At 39.1% G+C, this 18,484-nt stretch overlaps 1 protein-coding gene across 1 annotated transcript; it reads right to left on the reverse strand.

Annotated features, from left to right (window-relative positions):
* Window positions 1–11,046: 11,046 nt before the first annotated feature.
* Window positions 11,047–15,097, reverse strand: GJD2 (gap junction protein delta 2). Its single transcript, XM_048058869.2, has 2 exons — window positions 14,246–15,097; window positions 11,047–13,920 (listed from the first exon to the last, which is right to left on the reverse strand). Exons 1-2 carry the CDS (start codon window positions 14,314–14,316, stop codon window positions 13,077–13,079), a joined length of 915 nt encoding a protein of 304 aa, XP_047914826.1. The 5' UTR covers window positions 14,317–15,097; the 3' UTR covers window positions 11,047–13,076.
* Between the last annotated feature and the right edge of the window lie 3,387 nt (window positions 15,098–18,484).

An 18,484-nucleotide genomic window follows, 5' to 3' on the forward strand; every position in this document is an offset into this window, starting at 1 on the left:
CATAAACAACGTTAAATGTGTTTCAGGGAATTTAGCACCTCTTCCTAATGCAAAGTTTCTGCTAACCTCCTACTTGCATAGCTTTCAGGAGGCTGTCAGGATTGTGTGCTGTCCCTCATCTGAGGCCAGCTGATAGTCCTCCACTCTAGTCAGTGCAGCACAAGAAGTGTTCCCTGTCTCTTATACTCTTTTACAGATGTATGGGTTAATTGCCTTAGTTTCACGGGGTGCTTGTAGAGTCACAAACACCTGTGTAGGCATAAAGAGTGAAGCTCAAAGTTGAAAGAACTGATGCTATTTTGTTTTCAGTTCACTCTTTTTTTTTGCAGCACTGTAACACAGAGAGTGGGGGAAGTAAGTGTGAAATTTATTTAATTACAAGCTCTTAACTTGAAAAATTAATTCAGAGTACCAGATCTTAATAAAGCTATTTAACTTTGTCAACAGTATTAGGGAAGCTTTTGGACCAATTAGATAAAACATCTCCCAAACAGCTCTCAGTTCTTCAGAAAAAACAGGGGTAGTCTCATGGTCATTTTGCTTTGTTATGAGATAGGAGAAGATTTTGAATTATATTAACGTGATTTAGCCATGTAGTTCTAGGTCATTTACTTTAAGTAACTCATCTTTGCCAGCTTTGCTATTGTTCACCTTTGTAGCCCACGTATCAGCTATCAAATGGATGCTTAGATATTGCTCTCTACAGCTACCTGAAAGGAAGGTGTGGGGAGCTGGGGGTTGGCCTCTTCTCATAGATAACTAGTGGGAATAACTAGAGGGAATGGCCTCAAGTTGCACCAGGGGAGGTTTAGGTTGGAAATGAGGAGACATGTCTTCTCAGAAAGAGCAGTCAGGCATTGGGACGGGTTGCCAAGGGAAGTGGTGGTGTCACCATCCCTGGGGGTGTTTTAGGAGAGGTAGGACCTGGTGCTTAGGGATATGGTTTAGTGGGTGACATTGGTGGTAGTGTGATGGTTGGAGCAGGTGATCTTGGAGGTCTTTTCCAACCTTATTGATTCTATGATTCTTTTGAATAATTAAGAACAACGGTTCACCCACCATTAAGAGCAGAATACTAGAAATCACAGACAGGTACTTTAATCAATAGTCCTTGAATTTTCCTAAGTTTTATTCTTGACTCAGCCACTGATTTTACTGATGTTGTGTAAGTTATCTTTGTAATTATTTTCAATATCAGCCAGACTGCTACCTGTACACAAGACATCAAGTGAAAGTACACAAAAAAGCTGCATTTAAAAAAACAAGCAAGTACTTTCTCATAGGTTCAAGGAAGGAAACAAAGTGAATAAATCATACAGAAGCAGTTAAATTTTGCTACAACAAATGAACATCCTTCTTTGAGCTTATTATTATTTCATTTTCTGTTGTAATGTAACATGTAGTATTTTTTCCATAAAACTTTAGTTGAGATGTCTTGGTCCACCATGGGCTCTTAGTTGGGGGGGGGGGGGGGGGAGAGAGAAAAAAAATGTCTTTGCTTCACCTTTCCTTTTTTTATGACAATGTAGCTCCACCAAAATCCAAAGGTTCATGAAAAACCCACAGATCGGAGGACAGAGTTTCTAAATTGCCTTCAGTGGACTATAATGAAACCTGAGTTTATTTAAACCTGGGCAGCTGAGCCTCAGGAGGATGTCAGTCAGCAGACACTAAAAGCTCCTAGCTCTCTGGCACCATGGTTAGGCTCATAACAGTGTGTGAGCATACCTGTGTATGCAGCATAGAAATAATCCTCACAGTGAGTGACAGCAAGGGGCAGAAGAAGGAGATGTCTTACAGAGATGTATAAGTTTTCTCAGGGTACATTCAGGTCAGTGGAGTAACTGTAAATAGGAGTAACTGCTAAATTCAGCAGAAGTGGCTGCACAATCATTAAATTAAAGGTGACTGAATTTCCTCTCACTGTGACAACAAGATGTTCTGCTCTGCCATGAGGCTGAGCCACTCACTTTCTTTGATGAGTGTTTCTGTCATTAGCTTTTAATGTCACCTGAATGCAGTTAAAATAAGCCTATGGCTAACCAACTATCGAAGAACAGTCCCCATGGAAATGAAGACCTAACATGTCTGTGCAATGAAAAGGATCTTTCAGAACGTTGCCTTTTGTGAAGGTTGAAAAGGCAGCATAAAAACACCAAGGGAATTGACAGAGCCTCAGATCTTCACAATAAATACAAGCATTTTTACGTGTGTGTGAATTCAGTGGGGAGCTAGCAAGCTGACCAAAAATGTGACTGGAATAAAGAATGAAAAAGACAGCTGTCATATTCATTTTGAAGTGTTACACTGTTCATATTGACATGCAGCTGCAGCAATTGCACAACAGAATAAATTTAATCTGAATTTTATTTTTGTGACATTGTTTAGTTGTAAAAACAGTGCCAGGCTGTGTTCTCACTTGATATGGTGAAAATGTCAGTCCAAACTGAGTTTATAAATCCATCTGTATGCTGCTGAAGGGAAGCAAGGTCCAGACCACCACAGGCAACCTATACTACCAACATTTCTGCATATACCTTTTTATGCAAATGTTTATGTCCCCGTATTTGTACAGCTTATACTGCACTTCTTGCATCATCTTTGCAAGAGGAGAGACAGTGAGCTGCTGTCTTCTGCGCAGTAGCTAAACTCAGACCTGCCACCTGTAATAAAACAGTGAAAAATTATTCAAGTAGACGATTGCTGAGATTCTAACAGAGCATTTGTGAGAGGATTTTTAATGAGTTAAAATACTTTCTTCTGTGCCTGTCAATAACCATTGAGCTGTAGGAAAAGGAACTGAGTTACAATAGCAAGGACTGAGATGCAAACTGTTACTGGAATTAATCAGATTAATACAATGAATGAAGCCAAAACACAAGCAACAGGACCTTCATATATATAAGATGGTATAAATCAGAGACAGTCAAAACTTTCCCATATTCTTTCAAAGTGTTTTTTTGTTTGTTTGTCCGTGGTTTGTTTTTTTTTTTTGTTTGTTTTTTTAATATATTGTCAGTAACACAGTTGTCAATAAGAATAAAACCATGGAAACTGCAATGTAGATAAAAGGTTAAGTTTTTCATCTTTAAGATGAAAACTTTAGATAAAAACGTGTTCTTTTCATTGCCCATAAACCCTAAATGCTCATAAAACCACTTACCTGTACAGAAGCCATAATATTCTTCCTGTTGATTTTAGTAACAGTTTGGGATCAGGGCTACAGAACCAAATGTCTCAACCCAGAAAAGCAATTTATCACATGCCATGAAGGACAGAAGCTGTTTTACTGACTGAGAAACAGATGTAAGGGTGCTGACAGATATTGCAGAAGAACCAGCTGAGATGATTTAGAAGTCACCAGCTCCAGCTTTCAGTTCCACTTCTCTGCAGAAGACCTGTCAGGGCTGAATTTCTTAACAAATGGAAGGCCAATTTGCACTCAAGTTACCGTGAGATGCTTTTACTTACTTGAGGAAAGGAATGACATCCTAGGTACAAAGTGACTGACTACCTTTGCAAAATAAGCAGAAAGACTTCCGTATTTGCACAGCCCAGCTTCTTCTTTACAAAGCTTACAGTGTTAGTTGAAACAACATCTACAGAAGTCTGAAACAGGGTGCAGGATAATTTCCATACATATAACCACACATGTTATGAGGTTGGGCCTTTGTTCTTAGCAATGCCGTTGCAAATATGACAGGATCATGTACAGCTTTTTGAGCTTGCATTTATAAGTGCATATTACTACCACACAAGCATTTTTTTGCATCATCTATAACAATAAAGAAAAATTAGAATTTAAAATTTATTGAATTATGTCATTCAACTGTCAGTAATGTTTGCCATTTTCATTTAAGTTAGTGTCTCCTGGCACTCATTTAAAATTTCTCATGATATATTTTGCTTTAAAAAACAAATTGATTTCTACAGTATAGTCAGAAGTTTTTCTTCTTTGGAGACTTTTTAAATTTTATTTTTTTTCACTTGACAGTATTTATGTATTTAAATATGTTCATCTTCAGTATAGAACTGTCCTGAAGCTCTGAGTACACTGAGTGACAGAAGGTGTTATAAAAAGTATTAAAAAAAAATTAGCAAGAGGATAACTGCATACTGTGCTCATCACAAGTAAAGAAGGAAGATCTTATGTGTATGGATATATATACACACACAGTGTTTTATTTTAAATTAAAAATGAACTTTATAGAAAATGTTGCCGTTATTATTTTTTTACTCTTCATTAATTTCCATGTGACATTTTGTTCTTTCTCTGATAACTCTGCGGATTTCCAATTGGTACTGACAGAGGTAGCCTCTCACTTTCTTAGATAGAATTCAACTTGAAATACCCATTACTTTCATAATGAATCAGCATTTCTGAATGAATGATCCTATGTAAAAAATTTTGTTGTGTATATCTCTGAGCCACAGAAAAATTACAGCCTTCATTTCATACAGTAACTCTTGTGTTTTATTAGACCCTTTTTTTTGCACTATGGATTGAATGCATGAATAATCATGCCCAAGGCAAGACTTGATATTACAGGCAGCTGTCTTGCACAAGAAAAATGCCTAATGTCTTGCTGAAGAACAATGAAACCATCCATGGACAAGCAAGAGCTACCAACTGCCTGGGTCCTTCTGTTGGTCCTTTGCACGTCCTGCAAAGACAGGACAACAGCAGGCACAGCCACTGAGCGTGCCACAGCTGCTGAGTCCAGAGAAGGGCTGCATATGCGAGGTGACAGCCGCCTCTGAGGAGAGAGGACAAGGGTGAAGGCAAGGACAAGCCGTAATCACCACTTTAATTCTCCACTTCTCCTTAGCAGTAGAAAACTGGCAAAGCCAGCTCTTCCTGTTCTCTCCCCCCCATGGTTTTGCTTATGCTGCTGAACAGACAAGTCCGTTTTGCGTTTCCAGTCCCTGTGAGAGTATGATCCACTGTCCTAGGATGAACTTTGAGAAAACACATTTGCTTCAACGAATATCATTTACCTCATGGGGTGTAATTGCATAAAGAGTGATGTTGGAAAAACAAACAAACAAACAAACAGGGGTTTTAACTCTTTTTAACAGGTATGTAAGCCATCCAGTGTCTTCAAGACATGCACTCAGACCAGTGGCCACTCAGGTGCTAATTACATTTAAATATTTGCACAGGGGAGTGCAGCAGCCTTACTGTAGCTGTCACAGCCCTATAGTATTATTCATAGCCTTATACTACAGTAGCAGGAGACATTTCTGAGCAAAAGTCCTGCTTGGCTATGATCCATAATCTAAACATTGTTCCATTTTTATATTTTTGTTTCAGAACCTTACACATTTTGACCTTACCATAGCCAGACGTCCTGACCATGGTTTTGGCAGGATCTCTTTTTTGTCTCTTATTCAAAGCAGAAGGTCATTGGAACAAACAGAGAAGAAATTCATAGGCTTTACAGGATTAGGAGGAATAAAGTATCCAATGCTGCACAGCTACTTGGCTCACTGTATCACTAAGTGTGTAATACTGCAAAGCGTAAGCAGCTAGTCCAATGATGTGACAGTCTCAATGTATCGAATTTGACACCTTTTCAATAAAATAGGCTAAGTTTAGATAACCATATGCTCACGCTGACAAGCTAACTTCTCCCTGAGAAGTGTTTTCATGAAAGAGTACAGGAGGAGCTCAAAGTTTAATTAGCTTAAAGTGAATTCAAAATATTGTATTAATATACAGTGGAAAGGTCATGGTGTTGAGTAAACATCAGAGATGGATGAATATATTCTGTTTAACATACTAAAGTTTAGCTGCACACAGCACATTAATGTTAATGAGTCACACTGCCAAATTCATAAATCATACTAAAAATGTATTATCTGTCTATGCTCTTACTGCAGTGTAATAAACATTGTACAATTAAAGTCCATTCTCTCTTGACTGCCAGCAAAGTTTCACACAAGCAAAGCAGTCTTTTATCAACAGAGATGTATTTATCATCTGTACTTCAGAAATTTAAATTAAGAAGGTGCACCAATTTCACAATTAGAACTTCACAATTCTAATTAATACATCATGTTTAGAGAGTTTTAAACAACCATTTGAAAAATTAAAAAACTAAATATGTCCAAATAAAAGTCCCTCAGTAGTTGCTAAATGCCTTTTTGTTAATAACACTGTGTAACATACAACAATACCTACTTATTTATGTGTGATTATACCATAGAAACTGACCTTATTTAGTATATCCTAAGATCAACATCACTTTAAAATTCACTTCTTTTCCTGATGTGTCACACTGAGCATTTTGATTCCCTTGGTTGCTCATACACTGGTCTTACTAATTTAAAAGCAAGCCAAAGTCTGAAGTGTATATCACACAGCTGAAGGCAGAGAAAATCTTCAGTCTCCACTTAAATACAATGACAATGGCATGAATAAACACAGGATACCTAATTTCTTGAAATGGAGTAATAATTAGGGTGATAAATAAAGCCCAGTGATAGAAGCTGAACTTCTCTTTGTTTTTATAAAACAAACCAACAAATACACAATTCCAGTGATACATAATTGTCTGCCTCATGCAAATTTGGACAAAATAATGATTACATTTGCTGACACTCTTTAAGGATTACAATACCTTAAAATACACACAAAATCTCAGTTCACGATGATGATTAGAAAATAAAAATTAGAATAATAGAGTTTTCTGGTTACGTAATATGGAGTATTAAATCGAAGACTACATCAAGAAAATTTGCACTGCAATAAATTAAAACATAAAAACAACAAAGTATGCTGCAAAATGAATGTCAAAATGTTAGATTTTTTTTCTTAATTGTACACATGAGATTTTACTTAGAATGTGATTCCACCCCATTTATAGAGAAACCTCAATAGTCTCAATGGACAGAAATATGAATATTAAGTGTTTCACTTCGGAGAAATTAGTACAAATATATAGCAGATACAACAAATTATTTTCCTGCTCTTACAGCTATATTCCCACTTTCACATGAGAAAATGGAGGTAAAGAATCGAATGTATTATATATATAAAACACATATTATTCAGGTACACCTACTTGAGGACTTTAAAGAATGTCAGATGTGGAATCTTTCCTCTCAGAAGCTGAACATACGTAGAGATTCACATATTCTTGTATAAAGGACATTGCTAGAGCAAGGGAGGCTTTTTAAAGGGAAAGTTAAGAAATTTGTAAAAAGCTAGCTTTTTTCAAAATGCCTGTACCTCTAGAACATTGCATGCAGAGCAAACATGAAAGCCCCTTTATATTCAATTTCTTCTGGCCATGTAGTAACTCCATTCTTAATGCATGTTCGTTGCAAGTCACCTTTTAATGTAAAGTTTTAAGGCTGATAACCCCACCTATGCCTACTGGATATCTATGTCACTTATAGTCTATTTTCTGACGGGCAAATTTTCTGACGACAACATGGTTTCATCATGGACCAGTGATGGAGAATGTGGTGCATTTCAAAACACCTCCAGATATGTTAAGTTCACTAGAGCTAAGAGTAGCCACAGGAATATTAGTATTCGTGATGACTTTGGACAGTGTAATGCACCATTTAGACTCTTCAAAGAAAAGGATGAATAATATTTGCTAAATTGATTCTAGAATGGATTATCTCACATGAGACATAATGCAAGAAATCTTGTATATTTTCACATGAAAGTGTTTTGAATATACTTTTATCCCTAAACTGCATATTAAGCCCATACCCCACCTGTTTTTTTGTTAATACCTTCAAATCCTTACTTTTTCCACAATTTTGCTGTTATATATTGTTCCTTTTCCTTAATCTTATCTTTTCATTATCTGTAATTGTAGTATGATAAAACCCCTGCCCAATGTTATTTAAAATAAAAATAATAATAATTATTAATAATTATAAAGTAGATTTAACACATAAAGCTTATATTGACTAGGAAATTTCTTCCAGAGGCAATGCTGTTTACTGGTGCAAGTAATGTTTTACTGTTGCTGTCTTCCAAAAAAATATTTTGTTAACAGATTTAACATAAAGTATTAACTATTAATAACATTGAAATAAAGAGAGACTGGATCAATTTCAACAAGCAATTTTTTGATTTTTTTAATAAAATAAAACATGATTACATCAGAGACTTCATAAAACATTAAAAAAATAAAAAAGAAAGAAAGGAACTTACCTTTGATTTTAGACCATGCAATTTATTTACAGATAAATCATATGCAATGGAATTTGGTTTTCAGTGAAATAAACTAAAAGTCTCAAATTGTTAAATCACTTCAGGATGCATGTTATCATCCAGATACTGATAAACTTTCCTTGTCATTTCCAGCCACACCACATGCACACAGAGAGGTAGATTAATACAAAATTAGCTTACTTTCACATTTTGTTGAATCTGAGAGACCTTCACTTTGGGGGGAAGTCAGACAGTCACTGTATATGTTGGTTTCCACAAGCTTTGGATTGAGTAAATCCTGTATTTCAGTCATCACTATGAAAAAGCTTGATAGATTTTAATGTAATGAAGGCAAGCCTCTTTTTAGCTGTAACTTAGATACACAGCTGCTCAGTTAAACTTGCTAAAGCAATTAGTATAACCTATAGCTCCAGAATTTCACGGGAAAAGGGTAATGCTAAATACGTCAGATCGTTGCACTTAGTTTTTAACCAGTCCCTTTGATTATGTCATTTCTTCTGTATCCATCTCTGAAATTCAATCCCTAATATACTAATATAATTCAGGGAAAATTAGTTTAATTCCTCTAATAATTTTTCACTTTATGTATATTTAGCTATATATGTGTGTGAGAGATATATGTATGTGTATTATTATTATTAATGCGATTCTATGGAATGATACAGAGAAGTATCATCTGACTGCACTTATTTCACAGGCTGCTGACTCCTGACTGACTTCTTTAGTGCATTTTAATGGACATAATATGAAGCAATTCCTACTGTGATTCTTTTTTTTTTTTTTTTCCACAGGGATACCAGTGTTTCACTGGGAGAGGGATGAGATTTAGAATCTGGTGTTAGGCATAATAACTGATACCAACCTAGTGTGTTTTTCGGAAGCTTACAATAAAATAGAACTCCTGGGAAAAATTTCCCAGAATGTCCAGGGATGGGTGGGCAATGCAGAAATAGCGTAATTCCCACTGTTAGTCTCAGGAAATAATGAGATTTTTCCCTCAGCTGGTAATTGTCTTAGTCCCACAGAAAACAAAGTCTCATCATTTCATAAAGAGCAAGACCAGATCCTAAATGAGGTAAAACCCATGCCTGTTCTCTCCTTCATAGTTCTCCACCTCTTTGAACCCATTCCTATATTTGCACATCGAGAAAAAGCATCTATCCTTTTCCACTGAAGGAGTAAGGGGACACAGAACATTTATATTCAAACAAAACAAAGCCAGAAGATGGACAATGTCCATCTGGTCCATTTTCTCTCTTACAAAGAAATGTAAGTGCTCTTTTAGTTGTGGATGAAAAAATATTCTTCACTAACATTAACTTTTTTATAGAATGTCATTGCAACATATATACACCTAGTGAGACAAAAATATTATTTAAAAGTTTTAGAAATTTATGCAGATTTGAGGAGCACAAGATCAGGACCACACAAAAATTAATATTGTTATTTTATGTCAGTTTATAGAAAGTAATATTGAAATTCCATAGAATCAATTGTGTATTCAATCCTATTGCAGCTTTCCATAAAAGCTTAGTGTTCATAATTTTTGTTTGCATTTAAGATGAGATACACTATTGTCCACAAGTTCCAAACAGGGTATACAGTACAATAATACAAAGATAAACTGAATTTTCATATTTAATATCTGTTTCTTCCACAGATATCAATGACAAAATGGACTAATTTCAGTGAGGCAGGAGCAAGATCTAAGTGGCCAGTAATGTGTTCTTCAGCTTAGTGTTCTCTCAGTTCTGTTCAGTTAACACACTTTTCCATTGCTGTAATAGTTTTAAAGCATTTATTCTGTAAATGAATAGTCAGCTTTCATGTAAACAGTCCATTAGCATTAATCATATGACTCTCACATGATACATTGACAAAAAAGATGTTAGTAATTTTCCTCTTACTCATGACAAATAGGTAGTAGGTAAAAATGAAAAACAGCAGTTGAAAAGGAAGACTATAGCACTTGATCTCCTGACACCATTTCATTTCTCTTCTGAAATACAAAAAGCCATATTCTAGTTAGTGAAAATATGCAGGATTGCATTTCTGTTGATCAAAATATGAGTCCTTGCCTTCTTTTTCACTGATCCTGTTGCACAAATTAACATTTGCATTTCCTTATATACTTCTCTTATGAAAATTCTGAAAAATCTCAGCTTACTGGAGTACAAAATGTGGAACTGCATAAAATATTTGAATGAACTGCGTCACCGGCATTGACTATTACAAACAGATCCTCTCTGTGTCTTATGCAAAGAAATTCAAGGTATTAAAACCTTACAGCGATCAAGATTTGCACCTTCCCTAGAGCTTGACTGAACACTGGCTATGCAGCCACAGGAAATAACTTGCATTAGGGCTTCTGCCTGACAGGAAATCATGCTGAACCTGAACCAAAGCCCAGTGGAGTCAGCATGAGTTTTTTCCTTCAAATTTAATTGGCAATGGATCAAGCCCTTTGCACACAATCTCCTATTTCTTCAACATTAAAACAATGCTTTTGACTGTCAAACATTTTCCTCTTCAATATATATTCCAAAGGAGATTTTGCAAACCACCCCAGGACTCTGCAAAATGAAAATCAGGCTTGGATTTGTGTGTCAAATAGTAATCTTTAGAAGCTTGTTATATTGCAGATGGAGATTTTAGCTGCCATGTTGTCTTTCTAAAAATAACATGCAGTTTTCCAGTGAGCATGCAGTCAACTAGCAATATCACTGTGCATTTATATTGCAGAGGATCATTTGAGAAATCCATTTTAAGGGTTTCTATAATCAAATTGTAAAAAATATTCATCTTATACATAAGGAAAAATATTTTTAAAAATGGTTAAAAACACGACACTTCTCAAAGTCTTTTTATGTTTCACAGCAGAAGAAAAAAAGCCCACAAATGAAAATGATAATGAATATACTATCTAAGAACTAATTGACTTTTTTTTTTTTTATGTGACAATGCTAGCAAACCACAAGAACAAAATGTTAATGTATTTACTGTAATCCAAATGGAAAAGATTTGTATGCATTATCTCCAGGCCAAAACACATAAAATCCATTGTCAGGCTTGAAATAAAATACAATCAAAAGAACATTTGCAGTTCCAAGCCTTTGTCTCCTTCATGTATTATAAAGTATCCTCAAATTTTCCAGCACCATTTTGGCCCTTTTCTTTAAAGGGCAGATAGCATTTAGTTAGGAATGCACTTGTATGTTTTTTGAGTCCTGATCCAAGTCCTACTGTTGCCAGTGAGATATTTGCTGTTGAATTCAATGAGAATTAAATAAGGTCCTTAAGTAGAACTTAGTAGACTCTATTAAAATTGTTGCTATTAATAGAGATTTATCTGTGACTGCCCCAGTGGCTTACAGGTAAGTTGATGGGACAGGAACAGTATATTTCTTGAATCAGCTATAAGGCAGAAAAGCTGAGGTTACTGTTTGGATTCCCTGATGAAAAGCTGCAATTGTTTCATTTACAAGGTAAATGTACTCTGGCTATTCCCAGAGTGACCTTGGCGGCCAACTGTGTTGCCCTTAATGTCAGCAGAAAGAAGGCTGTTGGTGTCAGTGGGCTTTGGATCAGGCTTTAAACACAGAGAAAGCTTGCTTAAAGAGGAAAACAGACATAACGAATAGTTCTGATTTCCCAGGTTTTATCACTTAGAGTTCAGAATATCAACAAGACACTTTAAACCCTGAAGAGTAATTGCTGTAAGTCAATTATTTTGACCTTGCATGTTTCTGCAATTGTATGCAATAATAAAGAAGAACAAATCTCTCTGGCTTACAAAAAAAAAAAAAAAAAAAAAAAAAAAAGGCAAGTACTTTATTTATCAATAGAGATTTTAGCTGCTTTTTACACCATTGCAATAACTAAACAAACAGCACAAACAGCATAAAATAAACATAGGAGAGTATAAAATCACTTTATTCCAGCTGGTATCCCAAGACAACCTTTTGACTAAGTACAGAGTTGGATGTTTCAAGTATGGCACTTATATAAATAAGAGCAGAGAGAAGGTGATATAATCACAGTTAAAAGCAATGAACTCTGTTCCTTTGGTATGTGTGTCATCATAGGTAACTGCAGGTAAATACATAACTTGGCTGGCATGAACCAACTCCATCTTATTCATGCACATATTAGGGAATGAACTGAAATGTACTGATATATTTTGTAGATCACATCTAACATAAGATGATTAAGGTCGCTGGTGTGTGTGTGGACAGGCAAACAAAAAATGGCAAAATTATATTCAGCATTTATTGTTTAGCATAACTAACTGATGTACAAACTATGTTAGAAAATAGCTAGTAATACACACCAGGAATAAACTCTGTGATTTAGACAAGCAAAATAACATCAGACATCTGTGAGATCGGTGAAAGCAGATGTCCTGATTGAGCTGTGGTCAGATTCCTTACAGTGCAATTACCCTCCTTTTAAAACATGCTTACATCTGCACATTGCAACAGTTTCCCCCACCCCATCCCACCCCATATAGAGTATCCTTGCAGGTTTTTAATATGAACATTCTACATGTTTACAACAATTAGTCAGACGGTCCAAACTGTAAACTCATCCTAATGATGACCAAAAAAAAGCCGCTCCACCAACAGATAACACCCAATTGTTAGAAAGAAAAGTAGTAATAGTAGTAGCTGTAAGGCTAGGTCAAGCATGGTTTTATAGCTGTTTTTTCAGTCTTTTACATAGCACTGCATTTTTGCAGCTAGTTCAGTAAGTGCAGATCCAATACCTTAATGGCTTTCTTGGTGGTTTGATAAAATGCTTGCCTAAGCAATGTACCTTTCTCTAATGGTGTCTGGGTCTCTTCCACCTGGCACCGTGTTTCAAGTCTGTCACAGCCTCACACATAAGCTGAGTCACTTGACTGAGTCCTGCCAAAGTTAGGCATGCTCATTCTTGGCAGGTCCTTATTTCTGATTTCGTATATGGATTTCCTTTTTGCCTGTACTCCTCTCACTGCCATTTTGATCTTTCTCCAGCCCAAGTGGTTCAGTTCTGCCAAATTGAGCACCACACAAATGCCACTGACAGCAAACATGAACACCAAGAACACAGTCTTCTCAGTGGGTCTAGAGACATAGCACTCTACTTCTTTAATGCAAGGGTATCTGTCACATTCGTACATGGAAGGGACATTGAATCCGTACAGGAAGTACTGTCCCACTAAGAATCCGATCTCTAGGGCATTTCGAAAGACCACTTGGATGATATAAAATCGAGAAATGCCTTCTTGCCTCCTCATCTTTGATTTTGTAGTTCTGATGGCAGGGTTGGGGATCTCCTTCACTTCTAAGCAGTCTGGCTCTGCCTCTTTGGTGGAGTTCTCAGTGTTCTGCAGCACGCCATTGACAATCGTGTTCTTGATTTTCTTACTGTCCTCACGCTTCATTGAATCCTGGTCCCTCTCCAGGGTGAGGAAGACGGTGGAGTACCTCCGTTCCCTTTGCTTAGCAGACTGGTGAACGGAGTACGTTATGAAGCACAGGCTGGGCGTGCACACCATGATGATCTGGAACACCCAGTACCTTATGTGCGAAATAGGGAAAGCCTGGTCGTAACAAGCCTGATTGCAGCCTGGCTGCAGCGTGTTACAGACGAACATGGTTTGCTCGTCATCGTACACCGTCTCCCCTACGATGGCCACGATGAGTATCCTGAAGATCACCACCACGGTCAGCAGGATCCTGCAACAGAGAAGCCGGTCAGGGCGCGCCGCCGCCCGGGAGCTGTCCGGTGCTGAGCGGGCACGGAGCGCCTCGGCTTCGCGAAACCGGGGAGACCCCCGGGGCCGCCACCGCCGCCGGGACTGGGACCGAGCCCCCCGGCCCAAGCGCACGGCCCGGCGCTGGGCTGCCCCGCCGGGAGACCCCCGTGGGATCCCTGGGGACAAGGACGGCGGCGTGCGCGGTGTCCCCCCGCCCCGCGCCCCCGCGCCCGCTCCAGGCTCCGACCGAGCCCTGCCCGGCCGGGACCCCCGCGCCCCCCGTCTCCCCTGGCCCTTACCCTTACCTCCCTATCATAGTAGAGTGCTGCTGCACGGCAGCTTCCAGTAGCCTCTCTAGAATAGTCCATTCCCCCATCGCTGTTCATCCGGAGACAAAGACTTGGGCAAGCGGATCTCTTCACTTCTTCCTGCTTTTTTTTTTTTTTTATTTATTTCCCTCTCCTTTTTTTTTTTTTTAATTTTTGTTTGGTTGTTGTTGTTGTTTCAGAGGGCGGTGGGGAGGAAAAGCGAACAAAAGCGCAACCCCCCCCCTACCGCCCGCAGTCCGGCGGCGGGCAGGCGGAGGGACGCGGCTGCCCTTCCGAGGACTCCGGACCCGGCTCGGCTCGGCTCGGCTCGGCTCGGCTCGGCTCTGCTTGGCTCGGCTCGGCTCGGCTTAGCCCGGCTCGTCCCGGCTGGACTCGGCTCGGGGCCCCGCGGCGGCCGGCCCGGCCCGGCCCGGCCCGCTGTGCTCGTGTGGCGGCGCGGCGCGGCGCGGCGGCCCGGCGGCGGGGCGGGAGGAAGGTTGGCTTTTAATGTCTTGCTGCCTCTAATCTGCCTTTAAGTAGTCTCCGCTTGCGTCACTGACAGGTTGGTGGAGAGCAGCCAAAAGCAGCGCTCGGATTTTCTCATTTTTATTATTCCGGCGGAGATAAATAAATAAAGGCGGTGGAATACGCGGAATAAATAAAGGAGGAGGAGGAGGAGGAGGAGGCCGGGCAGAGGAAGAGCCGCCCGAGCCGGCGCGGGGCTCCTTTGGCAGCCCAGCGACTCCACGGGGCAGCCCTGGGCTGGGACCCCCAGCCGCAGGAGGGCTCCCGGGGGCTGCCGGGCTCCGGTCCCTCCCCGGGCTTGGCAAGGAGGGGCGGCGTGCAGCGGTGGCCTCACCTTAGAGAGCCGCGTGCCCTTGGAAGAGAGGGGAGCTACCGCACCGTTACCCTCACCCGATTACAGAGAGAAGAATGGCTAAGGAGAAATGGGGCGGATACATAGCCATTTCAGACAGCTCCCAGACAGGTTGGATTCATGCTAGGAGAGGCACCAAACCTTCACACAAAGCATCCCTAAGCACCACAAGAATAAAGTAACTTAAAGAATTTCCTACCATATAGTCCATCTACATATTCCCCTTAAATATTGCATTGTGTTTAAAATATATATATATTTACAGATACCCTTACAGACTGCACCAACCCCACACAAGGCACTGGCACCAATTGGAATTGACTCTTTCCTGGTGGTGAAGCCTAAAGTGTATTCTCTACCTTTCCATGAAGATCAGCTACAACTTCCTACCTGCTGTTCTTTTTGCCCAACTGATCATATTAAAATGAACGTAAGAAAAATTCAAGTCAGTCTGCTCACTATGTTCCTATTGCCAAATTCAGTAAAATCTGTCTGCTTCCAATGTGGAACCGCTCAAGCCACTGTGAACAGTGTAGACCTTTGTTTTCTTTGCAGCTCTCTCATCAAGCAATTCTGTGCTGTGTTAATGATAAATGCTTTCTGAATAGAGATGAGACCAAGCTTCATCTGAGCAGAGGTCATCTGTGTGTTTCAGACACCCCAAGATTTGTCTTTTCATTTGGTGTGTGCGGATGGTCTCTGATTGGATCCCCAAATCTTTGAACTGGGAAAGTATCAAATAAGAGATCAGTGAATACCTCATTTTACACAGAAGCTGATAGAGTTTCGTTCTCTCCCAGTCAAGAGTCTGTTAAGAAGCATTCAATAATCTGGAATGTTTCTTTACCATGCTGTTGGGAATTACTGGGGACACTGAGTAACCGCTGTTTTCTTAAAAACTGACTCTGTTCTTCCTTCAAGCTGGTTCTCACACTTCCTGCATTGTGCGTGTAGAGTTTGTGAAACCTGCTGCTGCAGCAACACCATAACTAAAAAGAAGAGGCTGTTTCTTTTGTTTTAAGAGGAGTCCGGTGCCTATGCAACTACCCTGAACATTGAGTGTTTCACACGGACACCAAAGTCTGTGTTTGGAAATGGATCTGAAAATGAGAGAGATCAAGGCAGTAAAGGAAGCAGTAATGCATGTGTAGAAGGAGAGTGGGCAGGGAATATGCTAAGAAGCTAATGATGATAATCCTATTTAGGAGACCAAACAGAGAGGGAAAGCCCTTGACAGAAATTACTGAAGAAAGGAGAGGAGATTTTGGTCCACAGTCAAATATAAGGTTTCCTACAAAGGGAAGCTGTTCTCTAGCATCAGAATATAACACTCACATATCTGAGTTTTATGACCAGTAAATAAAAAGGAATCTAATTCTGGTTGAATCAAACACTGACCTTTTAATGAACAATCATTGTTTGCTGTATGTGATAAGTTCTACTTACCACTGTTAGCCCAGCTGTGGAAACATGAAGGGGAGATACCATAAATTAATGCTTCAAACACATAAGCACTGTTATAAAATAGTTTTTTTATTTAAATACAGCTAGAGTTAAACACTTTCAGGCCTGCTCTTGCAGGAGTTGCATCTTTTTCTGACATAGCTGACCTTTCCTTTTCTAACAGTGTCTTCATATGCCCTACCACAACCATATTCAAATGGAGGATACTTGGCCTCTCACATGATACATTTTACTGAACTTCAGACCTCAGTGAATTTGGGTAAAAAATAAAAAAATAAAAAATTCAGTCCAAGAATCTCTTTCTTGATTCTTACACACATTTTGAGTTTTGACTGGAAAACTCAAAGGACTTTGATACATCACAAATTTACCTGCAGGAGTTCTGGAACTAAGAAGTGCTGTCATTAATTTGGGACCCTACGTATTTGTCAAAATTAAAGTAGTAAGAACCAATTGTGATGTTGTCCGAGTGTTTACTGTAACAATGCAAAGCATATGAAGAAGGTAATTATTTGCATTCCCATTATTCACCACATGTATAAAGACAACCTGTGGACTTGTCTGACAAATTATCTAAATCACAAAGTGCTCAAACTATGTATAGTCATAATTGTAAGAGAGAGTTATAGACATAAGAAGATTTTCAGCTTCTCAAGGTTCATCTTGGGTTTTACACCATTCCCCTGAATGCTTCAGCCTGTGATAAAGCCAGGATTTACAGAGCAGCAGGCTGCCAAGAATGCTGTGGGTGTGTATTGCATTTTGTATGGTATTCACATTAGAAAATCGTGCCTATATTTCATTCACAAACATTCAGGATTATCAAAGCTTTATGTCTTACAAAGCTGATGGCTTACAAAGAACTATTTCCTACTGAAGCAACAATACTGGTTTGCAGCAGGGTCAGGTCTGTCCTGTTCAATGATTTTGTCAGTTGTATACAAAGGAAACAAAGCTTCACACTGCCAGCATAGGCTTTTGAGTTGGAGGGTGTATTTTTGTTTGTTTTGCTTTGCATTTGAAGTGAATGAGGACTCCTCTACAGATGAAATTCAGCAGGAACGCTGTTGTTATCATAAGAATACATATTCATTACACAATCTTCACAAACTCCACTTACATTAGCAACAAAACTCCTCATACAAAAGTCAAAATAGCAAAGGAGCTCAAACAGGCTCTGCAAAAAGAAATTAGAGCTCCAGCTTCTGTATGTGTTCAGAGGTGACCCTGCCTCAATATTAATTCATGTTAAAATAATATAGACAGAGCTGATCTTGGATTAAGTTTGAAGAATAAAAACTGTGCATGTCCTCAATCAGATGCCAAACGGAGGTTAATCTGTCTCTAAGAAGTGATGGGACAGATTCTCTCTAAGAAATCAAGCCCTTTTGCTCTGATCTGGTTTTGTAAAGGGTGCAGGAAGCCATCGGATCCCTCAGGCTGCACATTCCCCAAGCACAGAGCTGAGCACACAGGGAAACCCGCTGACACGTTTGGCTCCCGTGTCAGACTCCCTGCAGCCGAGTGTGGCTGGCGTGACTGGCGCGGGATGAAGGAGCCACCTGGCCCGTTCCTACCCACTGTCACATCGCTTACTGAACCAGTGTTCCCCTGCTTCATTATTCTCTATGCTGAGATGAACTCATGTAAAAACAGGATCCAGACCTTACAGAAGCACCCCCCACATACCACCTCCTTTTAAAGATCTATATTTATCCTAGTTTTTTTCCAAATATTTTATCTCAGAATAAATCTCTGCATTTTTAGTACTATCCCAAGGATCTTCCCTGGTGATCTTTGTTTTGCAGTTGTTCAAAGTGGATCCATAATTACAGCAAATAAATGAATGCCATATTTAGATTCAAAAACTGCACAATGATTGACTGTATTCCATG

This window comes from Anser cygnoides, chromosome 5 (assembly GCF_040182565.1).
Source record: "Anser cygnoides isolate HZ-2024a breed goose chromosome 5, Taihu_goose_T2T_genome, whole genome shotgun sequence".
In the NCBI taxonomy this organism is placed as follows: domain Eukaryota; kingdom Metazoa; phylum Chordata; class Aves; order Anseriformes; family Anatidae; genus Anser; species Anser cygnoides.